A 20,402-nucleotide genomic window follows, 5' to 3' on the forward strand; every position below is an offset into this window, starting at 1 on the left:
TTCAGTATGCAATACTTCTCTGAATTTTATGGCATCCTGATCCAGTTTGTGTTTGGAGAAAACACTGGGTACTAGATCAGAAACTCTGATTTTGCTGTACCAGAGGCCCAAAGAACATGATTCCCTGTACTTTGCTTAGGTACAATTACATCCAGGCAACCTGAGACTAATAGACTGAGCAAAAAACTTTCTTTCCTGAGTAGCTGTGGTGGGTTGACCCTGACTGAGGGCCAGGTGCCCACCAGAGCCGCTCTATCACTCCCCTCCTTCACTAGACAGGGGACAAAAAGTACAACGAAAAGCTTATGGGTCGAGATAAGGACAGGGAGAGATCACTAATTACCGTCACAAACAGACTGAACTGAGAGAGGGAATTCATCTAATTTATTACTAAGCAAAACAGAGTAGAGGAATGAGAAATAAAACCAAATCTTAAAACACCTCCCCCCACCCCTCCCATCTTCCCGGGCTCAACTTCACTCCCGGCTTCAACCTCCACCCCCCTCAGCGGCACAGGGGGACGGGGAATGGGGGTTACGGTCAGTTCATCACATGGTGTTTCTGCCACTTCTTCATCCTCAGGGGGAGGACTCCTCTCATCGTTCCCCTGCTCCAACATGGAGTCCCTCTCATGGGAGACAGTCCTTCATGAACTGCTCCAGCGTGGGTCTCTCCCATGGGGTGCAGACCTTCAGGAGCAAACTGCTCCAGCATGGGTCCCCCACGGGGTCACAAGTCCTGCCAGCAAACCTGCTCTGGTGTGGGCTCCTCTCTCCACAGGGCCACAGGTCCTGCCAGGAGCTTGCTCCAGTGTGGGCTTCCCACGGGGTCACAGCCTCCTTCAGGTGCCTCCACCTGCTCCGGCGTGGGGTCCTCCACGGGCTGCAGGTGGAATCTCTACACCCCCTCATCCTCCCTCCATGGGCTGCAGGGGGACAGCCTGCCTCACCATGGTCTTCACCACGGGCTGCAGGGGGATCTCTGCTCCGGCGCCTGGAGCACCTCCTGCCCCTCCTTCTGCACTGACCTTGGTGTCTGCAGATGTTCTTACATCTTCTCACTCTTCTCTCCAGCTGCAAAAGCTCCCTCTCTAACTGGTTTTTTCCTTCTTAAATATGTTATCACAGAGGCGCTGACTGGCTTGGCCTTGGCCAGCGGCGGGTCCGTCTTGGAGCCGGCTGGCATTGGCTCTATCAGACACAGGGGAAGCTTCTAGCAGCTTCTCACAGAAGCCACCCCTGTAGCCCCCCCCCCGCCCCCCACTACCAAAACCTTGCCATACAAACCCAACGCAGTAGTCTCACCCACACTCATACCTTCTTGTGTAATTCCCCTCACCTTTCCAGTGTAAGTAATCCTCTTGGTTCAGCACGCAATGGTTGCCCATGTGTGCAGACAGGACTTGGAAAGGGCAAGCCAGCAGATAGGGAAGGAGCCACGCTGCTTTGGCTAGCTCCTGAATTACTGCACACTAACTGGCCAGGTACAGCTGCCTCACAACACGATGAACTCTCCGTTTTTTCCCTGCTCTAGTTAAAATAACATAACCCCACAAACCAGCATCTCCTTGCTATTATTCCCACCATTATAACAATGATTTATCCCAGTCGACAGTAACATCATTTTGTCTGTCGTATTTATGCCTGCCATATTTATGGCTAGAGCAACAGTTCTCTGTGAAGGAAAGATGATTGTTAAATCATCTTCTCTTTTCAGGAGGTTGAGCTGATGTAGCAATACTTTCTTTATCCCCATATGCTCAAGTTGTCTCTAGGTAGACCACTTACACAAACAGGTTGCTATATAATTTGCTGCCTTCTCCTTTCTAATTATTCAGGTTTGCTTTAAACAGTCACTTGCATTTGTGCATCCCTGCTGCTGCTTGTCTCTTCTAGCCCCACTCCCCCTTCCACCATACGATCCTGTCCTTGAGCAGGTCAAACCCTTAGCAACAGAAAGCAAATTTGTATGCAGTCTGAAAGGAGCATAGTAGCACTCCTCTAATAGCACACTATCCGTATCAACATTCCGTATTAGTGACAAGGGAATTAAAAAAATAAAAAGAGAAAGAGAGAAAAAACAAGAATCGCCATACCAATCAGACCTGTTGTCCACCTGGTCCAGTATCCTTTCTCTGACAGCACTCAGTACCCGCTTCAGAGGAAGGTGCAAGAAACCTTGTAATTATAGAATAACCTGATTAATACAGGAAGTTTCGTCCTAGCCCTAGGCAGTCAGCAGCTGACTCACCCGCTTATCTGAAACATAAGATTTTATATCTGCTCTAATTTTTTTTTAATCCTATGTAATTTAACAGTGGAAGACTCATTACAAATGTACACTGCAAATGTACATTTGAATCCTATGAAGCATTTTAGGTTTTACTGTAACCTGTAGCTGAGAGTTATATTTGCTAATTATATAGGTTGCACTATTTTTATCACTGTTAAACTGCCTGCCATTCAATCTCATTGGATGTCCCTTTTAGGGACGTGGGAATAAGTGGGCCAGAGAGCGTGATTCCACTGCCAGTTCCCTTGGCGTCTCACCTGGGAGCGGAGATGCCTGAAGAGGCACACCGCAGTCCGCCTTTGGCTGGATGCCTTATCCTGGCATTCAACCTGCCTTCACTCACATCCCTCACCTGCATCGGAAGGAGAACGAAATGAACCCTCTTTTCGACTCCCTGCATAGGTGCGAGTGCTCTCACGCCAGCTGAGGGAGGATGCAGCAGCAGTGGAGTTGCTCATATTTTTGCAAATGCCACATAAATCCTTCAGTGAATCCAGTCAACATTGTTTCTGTACTTAGAGATGAAGGAATGTAATGCATTCAGTAAAGTCACATAAAACATCATACCTACAAGGCAGAAGGCGGCTTCTGTGGCTTCAAACTTTCATTACAGCCTTATGTACTAAGGTAGTCTTAAGGTACAAATAACAGCAGCCTTTTCAAACCCAGGAAGATGAACAACACTGTAACAATCAAGGCTTTCGCTATATTTTATATCCTTTGATTGTTTTCAGAACCTTCCAACAGAGCAAACCCCAGAGAAATATTCTGAGAGGACTAAACTACAAATAGGCGCGTACAACCCACAGAACACAGGGACAAGAAGGTTGGAGTAGCGCTAGACATACCAAGAGAAATATTAAACAAACAAACAAATCTGAATGGTCTGATCCTCTTCTGTGCTTATTATTTTGAAGTAAGCTGATTAGCAGCCTGTGAGCCTCAGTTTTGCATCTGGTATAAACTAGTGCCCCTTAATAAGCAGGATGCTTGATTGATATGTCATTAATATCATTGATGATTGTGTTCTGTCATTCCACACGGCCGGCCAGCTATGGGAACTGGGTGTATGAGGAGGACCACGCAGGCCAGGCAGGATGCATGCAATATGCATGGAGAAACTCACTCCACCATTCAAAAACCATGAATGAGTTTCCTCTCAAAGGAAAGCAAAGCAAGCACTGAAAGAATAAGATGAAGACTACTAAAGAAAATTTAGGTAAGTATCTGAGTATAGAAGACTATCATGCCATTGCTGTATTGTAAGGAAATACTGTACTCTGTATGCTTTGAGAATTTAGGATGTTGTGAGCTGCACTAGCTACCAAAGAACACAAACACATTACCTATGTTTTACGTATGGGTCAAAAGCTGACATTCAAGAATTTTGTATTTCAGGAATAGCACAGTTACTAAGCCAAGCAAGGACATCCAAAATGTAATGACTTCACAAGCCAAAAATCACAGAGCTGATATTATATGCAGGATAACATACCTTTGAGGAAAAAAAAGAACTAAGTTTGCCAGATACACCTGGAAGAAGTCTGGAAGAATTTAGTATTACTAAATACAAGAACATCAGTGAAAAACAACAGCTGGCACTCAAGATAACAAAAAACATTGTGACATGTTTCAACTGGTATAGCAACCACATCATACTAACATAACAAGATTCGGAAAGACTTACAATGAGTGGGGGTCTCCCAGGTCTGCTGTGCGCTCTGGGGACTGACCTGTGGTTCCAAGCCAATCAGTAATGCTGCAGACTTTGATCTCTGGGTACGCTGCCTTTTATTTCGTGCCTGGGGTCCCAGCTGTTTCCCTACTTTGTTCCAGACTGGAGCACAGAAGCAAGCTAATATGCATGAAGTACAGATGGTCAGGGTCCTCTGAGTAAAATAGGGAGTAAATCAAACTAGTAACGCAGACAGACGCCGTCATCCTCTCTGAGGCAATGACAAGAGTTGAAGTAAACACGATCAATAGCATCTCTTGCAAATAAGGATATGGCAACAGGGTGACCTAACAGACCTCTCTAAAAATTTATTTTAAGAGTGTAATAACTAACTACACCTTACTAAGACCACTGTGCTTTGAGTTCACATAGGAAGGGCTACACTTCCTTTCAGTTAATCCAATCTCAGACTCTGGTCGTTACTTGAATGATGGAAGGCAGATCCGCAAAAATAACCAAAGTACCTATTACTTCAGAAATTAAATACGAAGAGGAATCAAAAGGGTACGACCTTCCACGGCAGCAAACGTTACTTCAGCTTGCACCTCAGAGTGCAGTTGTAGCGCAGCTTAAGCCAGCACAAGTCTGTTGCAACCTTGTTCCCACGTCAGTCAGGTATTTCGGTGTGTCAGCAATGCTGTTCATCACCGGGCATTAGCCATGCTCTGAGCCGGAGGCTGGACCAGCTGACCTTCAGAGGTTTCTTCCATCCTAAACTATTCTGCAACTCTACCAAACCACGTGGAGGACTGGCTCAGGGAGCAAAACTGACATAAAATTCATGGCTTTCTCTGTAGGACTGATTTTTTTATTTGCTTTTGCCAGTTTATTTCCCTCTATCAACTCCCCTCCAGGTCTGACAAGCAGCAAGACCGACACAAGAGAAAGGGCAAAAAGGTGCAGGTCTGAAAATCAGTAAGATTGTAGCAGTGGCAACTGAGGCCAGCCAAAATTGCCATGAGGCTAAACCCTTTGTGGACGAAATCAACCAACACCTTCCTGCTTCGCATGCTATCTCCCTGAAACCCCACACTCATGCCAAATACATTTCTAAGAAGTTTCATGTTTGGATTCAAATTAGCATTACAGAAATTTCTCATAATCATAAACTACACAGTGTATATAATAAATGTGAAGAAAACAAGCCTTTAAAATGGCCAAATATACACTGCAAACTATTTCATATTAAAGGCACAGCTTAATACAGCTTGTGCAGTACAGAAACATGCTGGAAGAATACTAGATGATTGCCGTCTTCCCATACTGAAATGTATTACTCATCTCATAAGGCTATTTCAAGTAAAAGTGGCAAGTTAAAAGGGAATGGGTGAAGTTCTGAAACTTTAATTTACCATAGCCTAAACTTAAGAAAAAGTATTTTAGAGGTTTGCAAAATGACCCCGGTTGTGCCATCTGTACAGAAGAGATAATGAATTGATAGCGACATCTCAAAACATTTTGATAAAAGGCTCTTCTCGCACTTTTACAAAAGTGCTGCCTGGTGATGGAAGCTGCCCCTGATTAGCTCAGGCTGTAGGGTCTTCCAGAAATTTGAAAGAAACCAAATTTGCTTCAGCAGAAAGAATAAACATCTCTCCCCATTCACGCCTTAGAGCATTTGCACCGACACTATATAATTACTTTTCATTTCACCAAAAGACTCTCCTGGACTCTCTATTCTTCCCACAATTTCAAAATTACAGTATGTCTGCTTGCATTTGAATGGATACGTACATATGGCACTAAGTAAATTATTTAACTAAAAAGCAGTTAACGTTGCTATGAATTATGTTATTTGCTTGTATAGAACTCATGCGCACATTTCATTGTGATAGTACTTGGTTTATACATCTTTAATCAAAACCATGCGAAGGATTTGAATTGCTTTTTCTCCTTCAGTGTGATGCAATTTGTTAATCTGTATGGCTATAAAAAGCCTTGGAGACAATATGAAATGCTATCTTGCTTATCTCTCTCCTGCCTTTATTGACATAACTGTCAACAACCATCTAACTATTTAATTCCTAAAATCCAGGGGTGAAAAATGAAGGAAAGAAAATTAAATTCTGTTTTCATTTATGTAGTTCATGCAATATTTGCAAAAGCAGTCGTATTGAAAGCCATAGAGGGCTTCTCCTTGGCATTATAACAGGCATTATAAGGACAAGTACTATATACCTCCACAGAGGAATCGCTGGCAAAGTCACTAGGTGTATTCGGTCTTTGGTCATTCTTCTAAAATGAAGATGTATGTCGCATGACTACCCAGACACATCATAGTAGCTACCGGGGCTGACATTCACCACTAACTGGTGATTCTGTACAGCGCTACGTGTTCCAAATGGTTTCCTGGTTTCATTCCATTTCTGAAGGTACTGGCTTTTAATGCATCCCGGGGGACTGCCATTTCATGTAAGATGCATTACTACTCGGGAGACACAGCTCGTCTATGTGCTGCAGCCAATGCTGCTGCTTTAAAACATTTGATACAAGAATATGTACTGTAACTCACGCAACGTGTATGTACATTGCATTGTTCAACCCGCACCTAAGACTGCTCAGAGATATCAGTGGGTAACAAAGTCTGGCACAAAATATCAAAGGCTTCTGCAGACCAGTTTCCTCAGATCTCATTCTCTCCACCCCTTAAAGCAGGTTGTCGGGTTTTTTTTCCCCCACATAGTCTGCTGTCCACATGGAGACAAAAATGGAAGAAAGACCAGGGCCCCCAAAGAGAACAGAGATCAAGCACCTTGTACAAGCATGGAAAAAACCCAAAACACAACAAGCCTAACATTACTTAAGGCATAATTTGGCACGGCCTGTTATGGACTTTTGTTCCTAGATGCAATTTTCTGCATTTAAGAGAGGGGTATGGCACTTTAAGGTACTAAAAGGCAATCCAAAAAATAAACAAAATAATCATTAGCTACTGAGAGTTAGAAAATGTTCCCAAATTGCAAAATTAATGAGTACTAATGCACTGCATTCTGCAAGCCACAGCTGTTTATAGCTACACAACAAGCACAGCATCCCATTATGTGACCAGTGAGAAAAGAAGAGGAATCAAATGTGGTGGTGTACTCAGGAGCAGGATATTAGTTGTTCAAATGAATTTCAGTCACACAGAGGAGAACGTACCACCAGTCTACAGAAAAAAAGGACATCCAAGGCGTGCAGGACCCTTCACTAACTAGAATAACAGAAGCAGCAGAGTCACATCTGCACAGTATTTTGGAGGCTCACCTATACTTCTTGACAAGGCCAATTAGTTTAGGCAAACGCCCAATGCTAATAGTTGTATTGTGCCTGGCATTCAGCTTCACATTGTCCAGCGCTGCACCCGGTGTCTTACACACGTGCAAAGCATGATAAATACTTGCTTAAGGAAGAAAACAACACTCCAAAGTCAGCTTTGGAGCCCTTATTAACCCAGACAACTTGCTCCAATTTGGACAGGTCTGAAATCACTCTAAATCTTGAAAGCCTGCAGGACACCACACTGCCACAAATCTTGCTTTGGCTCCAAAAGCACATGCCTCCTAGGAAGGCAAAGCACACACCCTGCACAAAGCGGGGAGGAAGAGAAAGCAGAGTAATGGAGATCCTCGTTCTTATGCTGTACAATTCTGGTTTTGCAGATGAGGGATCTTGAAGAAATTGAAGGCTTTTAAGGGTCAGTTTAAAAGAAGTCTGATCCTTCTATTTTGTGTTAAAAGAAAGGATTGTAATTCTCATCTGGGACTTTTTTAAGTACCTGCAAGTTTCTAAACAGACTGATAAACATAAAAATGAAATAATAATTAAACAACTAACCCTTCACATGATCAGAATCAAAATGCTAGCCTTAAAAATGGGATGTAAGCTAAAGCAACTAATGCTGCAAAAATCAGGCAATGGTTCTGCTAACTCACCAACATCACACCTTTTTCATGAAGAATTTCCAAAGCCACATAAGAGTACATTTGCTAGAACAGCAAACTGTATTTTATTCAAGCCATTTAAATGATGTTAAAGAATAATATGCAGTTTTCACTGCAAAAAGAAAAGGCAATTTTGTTTACGATCACATCATTTACTCTGACATTTATTTTAAATTCAGAGCTAAAAGACTACAGGAAATCTAAGAATTAGAATATTTCCTATACAGGATCAAAATATACACTTTCTCATTACCAGTATAATGAATACATTACACAAACTAAAAGAGTTCATATGGCAGAGATGGCGGAGAATTGTTAGTCTCAGTCAGAACTGACCTTTTGCCTCATTCTTTAAATGTGACATTTTTATTTTTATTTTTTCGTTAATGACATTTATTGTAATTTCTCAATGAATTACAGGTCATTACATTATCAGCGTTTTCTTGGGTAAATGAAATAACCAAGTACCAAACCAAGACGCAGTAAAGTACAGTCAGAGTTATCTCTGTGCAATAAATCAAAACAGTTGAACATTAAGTGTGTAGGGCTGAAGCAGGAATTAAGATTCCAATGTAATACAGTAAGAGCAGGGCTGCAGCGCTGTGCTATAAACTGCACAGCTCACGCTGCCCACTTACTTGATGAAGTAGTCTCTTCCATCTCTGTTTGCCGTCATCTCCCATCCATAAGGTGTCCCCTGGTTCAAGCTCCAGGTCCCTGAAGGGTGAGGCCAGCCTGAAGACTTGTTCCTGTGGCTGCAATTTTGGGAGAGGTGGAGAGGGAAGAGAGGGGGGAGAAAAAAAAAAAGTTGTTTGTCTGTTGTATTATTCTTCCAATTTACTTATTTCACATCATTCACTTGCCATCCAAATACTTTCACAGTTGTGAAATACACAGCCAAAACCCAGGCAAGGGAAAACAGGTTAGCAGGTCTACTTACATTTGTAATATTTTTCCAGTCAGTGGAAAGATACACTGTCATTTCTAATGGTCTTTCAGTTCAAGTCTTTGGCCAGTGAATCCGTCACACCCCATCAGTCCCACGTGCATAACAGTTGTTTTCAATAGTTTTTAGCACAAGTGACGAGGAGCATTTTCATTCATTGCCATCATGATGGCTGGTTCAAATGCCAGCTCTCAGCACAGTTTTAGCAAAAAAAAAAAAAAAAATCCACAAACCAAACAACCCAGCACACGGCTGCAGACCACACACGTGATGCACTACCTGGCATGAGAAGGAACATCAACACCCATTCTCACTGCTAGCAAACCACTTTTCGTTTCATGTGTTGGAATGAAGGAAGGCCGTAACACTTCTGCAGCTGAATGCTAAATTGATTCAATATGCAGATGTTGTTGTACTTGATTGTTATTCATTAAGCTCTTCCTCCAAATAACTTTCAAAAGGCTGCAGTATCTCTGAGCACACACACTGTTGCACACCACTGCTCGAGCACTCTCTGCTAGTATCCCCACTTCCAAGCAAGGGTCAAGTCATACTGCCTTAAATAAAGGAGCCATCTGCTGACTCCATACACAAAAAAGACACAGCTAGCAAGAATCCCCCATGGTTTCCCATAGCAAACGTCAACTTTTGCACTGACGTTTTATCCATCACTTGCAGGAATTAAGCTAGATGTTATCGCACATTCCCACTTTCTGCTGTGGGACTTAGAGGTACAGAAGGCAACAAATAGGTCTTTCAGCAAAATTAATCCAGTTGTTAATATCAATGTACAATCTGAGAAAGAGAAAGAACAGGAATAAGAGGCAGGGCAAGCGAAGGTCCTGAAGATCACCTGAGAGAGCATCACAGACAGGCAAACATGAATCAGCACACAACACTGAATTCAATCTGAAATTTAGACATGCAAACCAAAACCACACAACATAAGAGCATGTTTTGAATTAGCTGGCTTCTCCCTCTCTGCCTTTTCTCCACCCATCAAACGTATTACAGTTTAGTTTTACTTGCTAGATTTAAATTCAAATGCTAGCAAGGAATTTACTATCTCTTGCCTTGGATAGAGATGTAAGAACTTATTTCCTTTAAAGAGTGCAATGTAACCTGGCGAACACTCTTCCGAAGGAACAGAATTGGTCTCCACAGACAACACAACAATTCATTGCAAATTGCTAAACTCAACAAATGTACATAGTTAATCTTTCCCAAAGGGGGAATGCATCATTAAAAACAAACTAGCTACCTCCCCCTCCCCCTTTATTTCAAGGATTAATCACTACTGAGAAAAGATATGGTGCTTCAAAATATAATTTACATGTAAAGTAGAGCATTACAATGGAGTGCTAGATATCACCTGATTTACCAATTACATTAAGTACTCTATCTTCAAGGAGTAGAAAAACATTTCTGTTAGCATATTCAAACACTGGTATTTACCATAAGACGGGACTTAAGTCTAATATTTGAACATGCTAGAAATCTTAATAAAATTACAGTTACTCATGGCTAACAAAACACATAAATGTCAGATATGCTACATTACCCCAGAAAAATGCAACTAACCCGTTCCTGATCAAAGGAATGAACTAAAAAAACCAGGCATCCGAGGAAAGAAAACAAATACTTTCAAAACTCTCTCATGCAGTTTCATGTAAAGTTGAGTTTGAAGCATTCCTGTTTCTCCATTTGCTTGACAGAGGGAGAAAGTGTGGTCCCTTCTTTTAGATGGGATTCATCCTGCAATCTAAGAATGACAGCTTAACTACATCTATAGACTTCAAATTACACTATTGAGTATTGGGGATCCTAAACTCTGCAGTTAACTAAATAAAGTAGAAAATAACCTATTTTATCTGGACTATAAAGGGATACCCATGCATTTAACACTCTTCACCTTAATTAAATGTGTTTCACATAGTTTCTCCATCTGTAAAATGGGTACAGTGACATTTAAATTCCCACATTAACTACATCAAACTTCTATTATCAGATAATTTGTAGGAGCATGGGACAATGATGATAATCAATATTATTCCTCTCTGCATTCAAACTAAGGGCTTGTCTTTGTATGGTTTATAACATTAGTGGATTTTAAGGTAAATTTAATTTCCCTGAAAGCTTTCTTTGAGCCCTTAAAACATTAATGGTGTCAAACCGTATCATATATGATGGGTAATATCTATAGTTAAGTAGGACAGTTATGTCTATATCTGATCTAGTCATCCAGACTTTCTTACAATCAGTGGGAGAGAAATTAGCACTTGAAACACTGTATACACCTACATTAGATGTGTGCAAATTCAATGACGTGGCTCCAGGCACAGGAAAAACAAATACTCACAGAATGTTTCCTATAGTCATTGTACAAGTCAATAATAAACACTCGTGTTATAACAACAAAACAAGGTTTTTACACTCAAAGGTGATTAGCACTGGTGATTCCCAGCTGCCTGTACAGTCTGAAAAAATGAAAGAATAAACTGAATTATTTCTTTTATACACCTCCGTCCACTTGTTGAATACTATTCCACTTCTCTGCAAGAATTCAATGGCCACTACAAGGGGTAAAAGATGGCAAAGATGAGATAAATGCCAGAAGTATAAAAGTCTCTGGAGCAAACCATGAGCGGGTCAGGCATTTCACCTGGGGGAAGGACAAAGCCATCTTGGCAGGCTTTAAGTCAAGAGGATACCTTGGCGGTAAGGAAGATGATCAGGGCATGGGTGACCCCATGGTAGGATCCAAATCCCACCTCTCTGCAGGTGATCTTGGGTAAGTCCCTCAGCTCACTGATCATCATTTGCCGCATCCTTCCCTCACAGGCAAAGGAGGAGGAGCACACCAAAACTGCCTAGGTTTCTGGAAGATCTGCACACTTCCAAAGACTGGAAAGATAAAGAAAACGTGCCTTCTACCTCAGCGAGCCTGCCCACAGAGGAAGTACTGGCATTGCTGCTTGGTCTTCATCACCACCCTTGCTTGCTCACAGCAATCATACCTGCTGCTGGAGTGTATGTCACTACACAGCTCTTAGGTGGCAAACTTCATCGTGAAAGCCTAGGCCAGCATCACGCCAGCCGAGCCCTGAAAACAAGGCAATGTTAGCTACAATATCCCATCAACCTGCTTCTGACATCCTTGCTGCAGAAACAGAAAATCTGATCCCCCTGAATTGCTTCACACTGAACAATCAGTTCATTAAATCACCAAGCGGCGTGTAAGGAACCAATGTGCCCTATGGAGCAACCTTCTGACTAAGAATATAACAACCGTGCCACAGCGAACATCTTCAGGTCAGCCTTTTTTCTGCCCTGTGCTTGAGGCATGACTGAAACATGAGTTCATATGTAAAGTCTCCCGTACTCGACATCAGCAGTGTGTGACTTACATGATATGCAGAACATACTCAGCATAAACCATGGTACAAACAAGAAGTGAAAGTCTTATAATACTATTCACCTCTTTTTCAAAGATTAAAACTAGAACAGTTTGAATTTTTAAAGCGTACTATTAGAAGCTAATGTCCAGAGCAGTTTAGATAGCGTTAATGCTGAAAGCAGAAAGAAACACCATTTATTTTTTAAAACATTGAAAAATCAAATGTTTAATTTTTCTGGAAAATTCAATTAAAAAAATAAAATAGCATCTACAGATTCATACAATAAGCATGCAATATTGCCCCAAACTTATTTTCTTAATCAGCAACTGGAGATTCCTCTCAATAGGTCTTTGCTACAGATATCTTGATAGACTTTTTATCACCTCTATAGCCCAAGCCTGTAAGTTTTGTTGTAAATGTAGTGCTTCCCTGAACTAGTGGAAATTAAGCTCTTGGGCTGCAATTTTACAACAGCATAAACTGGCACCGACACAAAAGCATCACTCCCATGCTCCAGGCATCAGACAGTCCTACTTCACATCACAGTTGCTCTTGTGCCAATGCAAGTAAACTGGATCACCTTAAAACTAGTGGCTAGTTTATCCAGACTTGTATCTGCGTACTCCATGGCCTCACAGATGGCCACATGGCAGGAAAAACGAAGGGTAGGACAAAAACTGCCTCCTATAGATAGTCCTCAGGCAAAGACAAGACAAAGTGATCAACTAAAACGGAATGTCTCAACTTTATTTAGAATATTTAGTGCCTACTGGGGCATAACAGCATACAGGATTAGGTTCCTACCCGCCCCAAAGATAGATATCATGTTTATGTCTACCCTTCTGCATGGATGAGGGATACAAAAATCCTTGTTTCCTTAGGAATGAAGTTGGACAAAGAGTTAGGGGCTGCTTTATCACTGGCGTAATCTTCATTCCCTTGCCTAAGAATCCCAACTTGGACTGTGCTGACAGATTTAAAACAGCAATGAAGTGTAGTAGCAACCTTGAAATCCTCCTTTTTTTTTTTTTTTTTTTTTTCCAATAATGATTTGAAGAAAGCAGAAACCTGGTTAGCCTTGGTCATAGTGACCTTCATTCCTACTCCCTGCAACCTCAGGGAGATGGATATCCTTGCAAAACGATCATCTTCATTGGCCTGGACTGATGAGTTCTGACAGTGACAGGTTGCCTCTTTGGTAGAAATTCAGAAGAAGGTATCTTAAGAAGGAGATGAAGACCACTGAGACCCTAAACGCCAGAGATGAAGACTTAAAGATTCAGCTCTATTCTAACGTAGACATCTGAATTTGCAAGCTTTCTCACACACACTCCGTGTAGACACTAAAATTTGAATTTCAAGCATATGAATCTGGAGATGAATTCCACATCACTCTCAGAAGAACCCTCTGCAACAAATGGTGAGCCCTTACATTTAAACTCCTGTATAACCTAATAAAATCAGCAATTTTTATCCCCTTATTATTTATTCCCCATTCTATACCCCCTTCCAAAACACCCAAGAGCAGCAGCAAACCAAGTACAAACACCTTCCAAGCTCCTGGCACCATTTGTTTTAAGTGAGAAATTTTACACTGCATTTATCAAATGAGCTTTTCTTAATCTCAAGAGCTTTAGAATATTGCGGTAGATACCACCTATCAATTTGTTACCGTTTGCTTCAGTGACCTGATCACCTCTTAACTTTCCAAGTTGAGGCATAACCCTTAAAGAAGTCCCCAATTAAGAAGCTCCCCTTGGAAACCACCCTCCAACACACGGCTGCTAAAATTACTTATCTTTCTTTATCCTGCGGCTTTATTTTGTCCAAGCATTGCTTTTATTAACGAGTATCTGTTAGCTCACGGACTCCAGCAAAGGCTGAAATTATCAACAGAGTTTCTGACAGAAATCTCTATAATTGTGTAAAACCTCTGTATGTTAGCCACATATAATTTTGCTAAATATAAATAATTAGAAATATTAATATTCTATGCATATTTCCTCTTTAGTTATTAGTAACTTTTTAAGCACCTACCTTGGATTTCCTCTTCTGGATTAAAATAGCAGAAGGATTATATTCTAATCGTCTTTTCAAGCAATCCTTTGAACAACACAGCTGTAACTGCAGTACATGACTAAAGTTATAGCACTTACACTATGAAGATTCACAGTATAATGCCGTGTTTACCACTTGTATATTTCATGTTTTGGAATCACCTCATTTAACATCTTGGTAATTCTCATAGTACTTACTTATTTACAGCACTTCTTCATTCCTGAAAGCACTATCTACAGGGGGTCAGTGACTCACTCAAGGCTGACCATCTAACACAACTCAGCATTGCTAATGGACTAATAGCATTGATACACTGACTTACTTTACGTTACCACACTGAGAAAAACTTGGGATCCTGGCGTGTACCCTGGCTTTATTTCACCTCTTTACTTCTACAAAAGCCAGTTCTCTGCCTTCCACATGCCAATACCAAAGTGAGTCCCTCTCCAACCCATCATAAAAGGACGACATCCCAAACAAAAGCCACCTCACACTCCCAAAAGTTGATTACAAGGGAAGCAGGGCTCCACAGCACCCCCTGGGAGGTAAGTCTAGCCACAACGATCCCTAGGAGGTACCTCAGGAACACTAGAGGCACAACATTTTGTATTATTAGTTTTCAAAAGTAAGAACACCACACCTGAAGTATCTGCAGGGCATGTCTACCTGGGAGTAAGAGACATACTTGCGATACAGGCGGAGTTCAATAACAGTCTCTCTATGATATTTAATCTTCCACTGCCCCCAGAATAGAAACCTGCTTTCTCAATCTAGTTCTCACCCACTCCTGTCCCAGAAGACTACCACACTACGCTTACCTCCATACTGCCATTTTAACTTGAAAAAAATGAGAAAATTAAAGTTTTAAAGACTTTGTAGCTATACTATCAAGATCAATCATCATACCCCGCTATTGAAACTCTCCTGAGGGGCACTGTACAATAGGACAGACGTAATGGACAATAATTTCTAGATCCAAGATCAAAGACACTGAAAGGATTGTTGTCTCTGCACAGATGAGTCCTATAAACCCCCACAGAAGTAGTCCTATCAGAAGCACAAAAGAAGAAAATGAACTGCCTCAGACACGCTCCGCTGTACTAAATGCAATTTCATACCGGACCTCCTATTACTAAATCGCATAAGTACAGGGGGGAACCCTAATAACTTCAGATACCCACAGAGCCAGACACCCTTCATGTTCACACACCTACAACCTGCATGTTTTCAAGTCTTGTGCTGGATGAGAAAGTAAAAAGGGTTTAGTCCTCATATAAATCTGTACTATTTTTGAACTCCTGGAAACTCTGTTTCAGTTAAAAGAAATCTGAGGATTATCACCCCACAAGTGAGCTTGGGGTTTCAAGTTTGTAATTAAGGCAAACATTAAAGGTAGAATCATTGCCCAAAACTGTTTTTCTTATTTAGCCATAAGAACAAAATGCTAGAAAAATATTTTTGCCCTGTGACACCTGCCCATCTCAATAATCTTGCAGCACACAGTCATGCTCTGGGCAAAGGTAGAGTAATATTGCAATACCTTTCAGGCTTGTCCTAAATTTTCTCCCTGGATCACGCATCATCAGATAAACACAAGTGCTACTCAGAAAATAAAGACACTCATCCTTTTCAATCTGGTCTTAATTAGTACCTTCTCTTAGTTTTTTCGATTTTTCTAGTAAGGACTACAACTAAAGCCAGGCTGCCTTTGGCCAGTTGTTCAGAAACTGTCTCCAGCTGTGTCATTTTCTTACCAAGAGGACTAGGCAGTTACTACTCCCCAAACTCAGGATGGAGCAGATAACTCCACACTTTTTTTTCCCCTTCCCACCTTCCACCACAGACTCTCAATTATTCAGTTTCACAAAGTAACACTCATTCTTCCTCCAAGCCATCAACGATGCTGAAGGCCCCACTCAACTTTTGAATCCTTCGGTGGAGGAGGAAAAAAACCCAACACCACAACAAATAAGTACAACTCCAAACTTCATACTGAATTCCTCTAAGCCAGTTTACAATACAGGAGAGGAGATACATTTCTAGAAAATCCTGTCGGCCTATTTTTGTCCCCGATTACATTAGCTTCCATCTCCTTAGTGCCTAAAACTGAGATTTCTAAATGACAGCCTATGACTGGGATGAGAAGAGGAGACACTTGAATGAATTCCTCCTCCACCGGTCATTGCTACTGCTGCCTATCATGACATAATGAGGACCCATGGCCACACAGCTGATTGGAAAGGTAAGGGATCCCTTTCACCAGGGATCTCCTGGCTGCCAGGAGAAACACCTTGCTACTGCTCCCCTGCCAGATAAGCAGGGAAATACAGTGCCAGCTGCCCATCACTCGGTGGGGGGCAAAGGGGCAATCCCACATGACCAGAAAAGTCTCCTCATGGACTCCCATCACTTCAGCATCAATTCCAGACTCCTGTCTGTATCACAGGCAGGGCAGAGTGGTACAGAACAAAACCGCTGGCTGTTCAAAACGTACACTGTACCCATTACACAATTGGGTACATGAGTAATGGCACTGCTTACTCTGAAACTACATCGTAAGGGTACTTCCTCACAAGCTTTGTGCTAACGGTCTACATGTAGACTATTTTTCACCATGTATCTTCTACAATTCCTCCTTTGCTTTCCTCTTTGGGCTCCACTTCACGTGGCCAAAGATGTGAGTACCCAAGCAGTGCAGGGAAGTACCTGCTGCACATCTTCTTGACTTCAGCTAGGTAACCAGCTCCTCAGCACTGAGTGGTGGCTCCCCAAAAAGCCCCTATGTCCACTATGGTCCCAGAACTAAAAATCTGATGATACAAGGAAACAAACATACAGACAGCACATTGGGACAAGGGATGAAACAATCCATGTGAGGCAATGTTGGTTTGTTCCAGGCGCTAAAAACCCCCATGTGCCCTGGAAAAGGGACAAGGTGAAGGTCTTGTCATTCCCTGAGGCACCCTGCCTGTCCTGGGGTGCTTCCTTTCTCAACAAATTTTAAACTCTTGACCATTGGTATAGTTGTTTGCGCTGTCCTGTTCAGCAGCAGCTGAGTTTTTCCTTTTTGCAAAAAATGTTCTTGCATTCTGATTCTCTACGGTCACTGCTGTCCAGTAAATGCACTTTCCTGTTTGTTGCTTATTTTGTTCTGGGATTTTTTGTTTGGTTTTGTGGGCCTTTTTAATATCTGATATAGGTCACATCTTCCATTCCCCTGTCCTTCTCTCCCTCTATGTTTTACTTCCATTATTATTAAAGATGTGCCCCCACTACATAGAAAACAAAAATCTCCATTATATTTCCTTTTAGATTGCCATGACTTTTCATGTAAAGCACACTGACCCCATCAGAGATCCAAAGTCCTGAAGGAATTACTGTCCCCTTCACAATCTTGTACTGCAAAAGCCAGAAAGTACCCAAAGCAGCAAATAGCGACTGGGACTCGATGCCTGTAAAAGGCTCTTTGACTTTTGGTTGTATAGTTTGCTTTAGCTTCATGCTGATGTGCTGAAAGTAAGAGTCTCCAAAAACCTGATGTGTTCAAGATGGGTTTTTTTCCCTGTTTTAATGGGCCTTTTGACCTTAGGTTTTCTCAGGTTTACTCAGTATTTCAGGAAAAAAACAAACAAAAGAAAGTATATGAAGCATATTTGGCTCTTTCTCATCTCATTTAGTGAATGGATTATTGGTATTTCCTTCTGAATTTTCTAGAAAAATATGGGCTTGTTTTCTCTCCAGCTAGTACATGTTGGAAAAACCTTACCATATCATAACTAGCATCCCCCTATAGCAGGCACCAAACTCATGTTTCATACAATGCAACCTTCAGCACCTAACTCTGACAAAATGGCAACTATTATCAGACACTGAATTTTGCTCTACATAAGATTTTTATGGAGTTTTTTTGCTTTAAAGTGTTGTTACCTCTACTCTCACTGAATATGTGTCCTCTTACAGTTTTGCAGTGAAGTGCAGCCATGATTCACTGTTAAGTTTCAGCGAATACTACAGAAGTTTTGCCATTTCTGTCTTACAGAAAACAAGTCCCCTAATCCATGCAATAGAGATGCTGTCTAGCTCAGTGAATGCACTGTTACTAATAATGAGAGTTTATGGTTGTATGGAGCAGAACACTGGAAATGCAATGCTGTGAAGTTTAATCATATCTTAGATAAAAGTAACAATACATCGTATACTTTCTTACTACCTGTTACACAGCTGTTCATTTTATGCCATGAAAATTCGAGGTACACGCATTCATTAATATTTGACTGTGCACGCTACATTCAGGAAAGCAAAAGGGAATCTCATTTTTATACATAGCAAACTTTGTAATTTTTTTTCAGTAGCCTGATACGAATACAACCTGTTTGATGTGAGCTGACAATTTTTGTATAATCATATGCTAGAAAAAGCAGCTTAGAAAATTTTCAGGCACTTATTGGCAGATGATTTCTATGGGAGCTACCTATTTCTATAAAGATGTCACCCATATTTCAGGCTTGTGGTCACTTGAAAATTTTTCACAGCATACTCTTGCTATAAGGTGACATTTTGGCCTGTGAAGTTGCATCAAAAGGATGCAGTAAAGGAGGACCAAATTGCCACAAAGGAAAGAAAATTGCTTTTCTATGTTGAATTAAAGTCTGAATTCCTTTGTTTTGGTAGCAGCTCTTACTAGGCCTCAAGATGAACTCCATCAACAAAACAGTAGAACAAAAAATCTGACTGAATCTTAAGAAGTGAGTATGGCAGAGAAAAGAGAAGAGGGAAAACATTCTCATACATTTACTAGTTCTTCACATTTCAACTATGAAGTATTCTCCCTTTCTTGGGAAATAAAAAGAAATGGTGGAAAAATTTAAATAATGGCAGCCTATCTTAAACTTATTTTGTAAATTAAATGAAATTAATACTATCCTCTTCTCTACCCCGAAATTAGTAAATAATAAGCATCATCACTCCAGCAGCAGCTCCAACAGCCCAAGAGTCTTTCCCTTAAAAGACACATTTAGTGACCTTGAGATGAGACATAGCTACTGATTACTATCCTAGTTTGTTTTCCATAAACCCTTAAAATCATCATTTAGAAAAACTACATAAATCTTTTCACAAGAGAACAACAAGGTGTACATCAACCAATAGAGGAGTTAGTCTTTAATGTTAAAGTCCACTCATGAGAAATCTCAATACCAAAATAAAAGCAGTCTGCTAGATTTCAGTCTATTTCAAACACTATATATAAGCACATAATTGTAGTTTAAGGTATTTTTTTCTGCTTTCTAGATGAAAAAAGTCTCAATATTCCACTTAGCGTTAAACCAAAATTCTCAAAATTGGGAATGTATGAGCAAATATTCATCCCCCTATTAAAAGACTAACTGTACCATGTACTTTCCTACAATTCAATCCCAGAGAAAAGTTACAAAAAACTTCAGAAAAGGACCATATAAAACCTGTGCTAGGCAATCTGTTTACATTCTTAAAATATCTGCAGAGAAGCCTGTGTTTCTACTGCTATCATGCTAGAAGGTTGGGTTTCTTTCCTTTCCTTTCTTTCCTTTTGAGCTCCTTTGTATTTTTCTATTAAGGAAATTACGGTTTATATGGTAACCTACTGAGAAATAATGTTAGTAAAGTAAAAGGCATTTTGTGTAACAGTCAGAAGTTTTCACCAGTGGTAAGAAGCCTTCATCCAGATAGGAGGTTATTGAAAGCACTCTGAACATAAACCCACTTACGAAACCAAGCAAATTTGAAGCAGTTGCATTCTTAGGAAACCAGCAACACTTTACACACTCTGTTGCAGAATTACACTGCAAACCAAGGCAATATTAACTTATTGCCTTGGTTTGCAGTGTAATTATTAACTTATTATTAATTCTTCTTTCTTAACTAATAAGAAAGAAGAACTTTATATTTTTTTAAACTTTCTTCCTTAGCCTTAATGACTCCACAAAGCGTGAGCCAACAAAACTGAGCCAAAATGTCACGTTTGAACATTTGAATGGAAGCCACGTAGATGCAGTTCAAAACTGGAGAGAAGA

The 20,402-nt window shown here is 40.9% G+C and overlaps 1 protein-coding gene across 3 annotated transcripts in view; it reads right to left on the reverse strand.

The window, feature by feature from the left end:
- The window catches only part of FRMPD4 (FERM and PDZ domain containing 4), a 420,939-nt gene that overhangs the window by 103,902 nt on the left and 296,635 nt on the right, over window positions 1-20,402 (reverse strand). For all 3 annotated transcript variants that reach the window (XM_075776369.1, XM_075776377.1, XM_075776383.1), the window contains exon 2: window positions 8,589-8,705. In XM_075776369.1, the coding sequence (XP_075632484.1) occupies window positions 8,589-8,705 (117 nt within the window). The remainder of the gene's footprint in view (window positions 1-8,588; window positions 8,706-20,402) is intronic.

This window comes from Balearica regulorum, chromosome 1, assembly GCF_011004875.1.
Source record: "Balearica regulorum gibbericeps isolate bBalReg1 chromosome 1, bBalReg1.pri, whole genome shotgun sequence".
Taxonomy (NCBI): Eukaryota; Metazoa; Chordata; class Aves; order Gruiformes; family Gruidae; genus Balearica; species Balearica regulorum.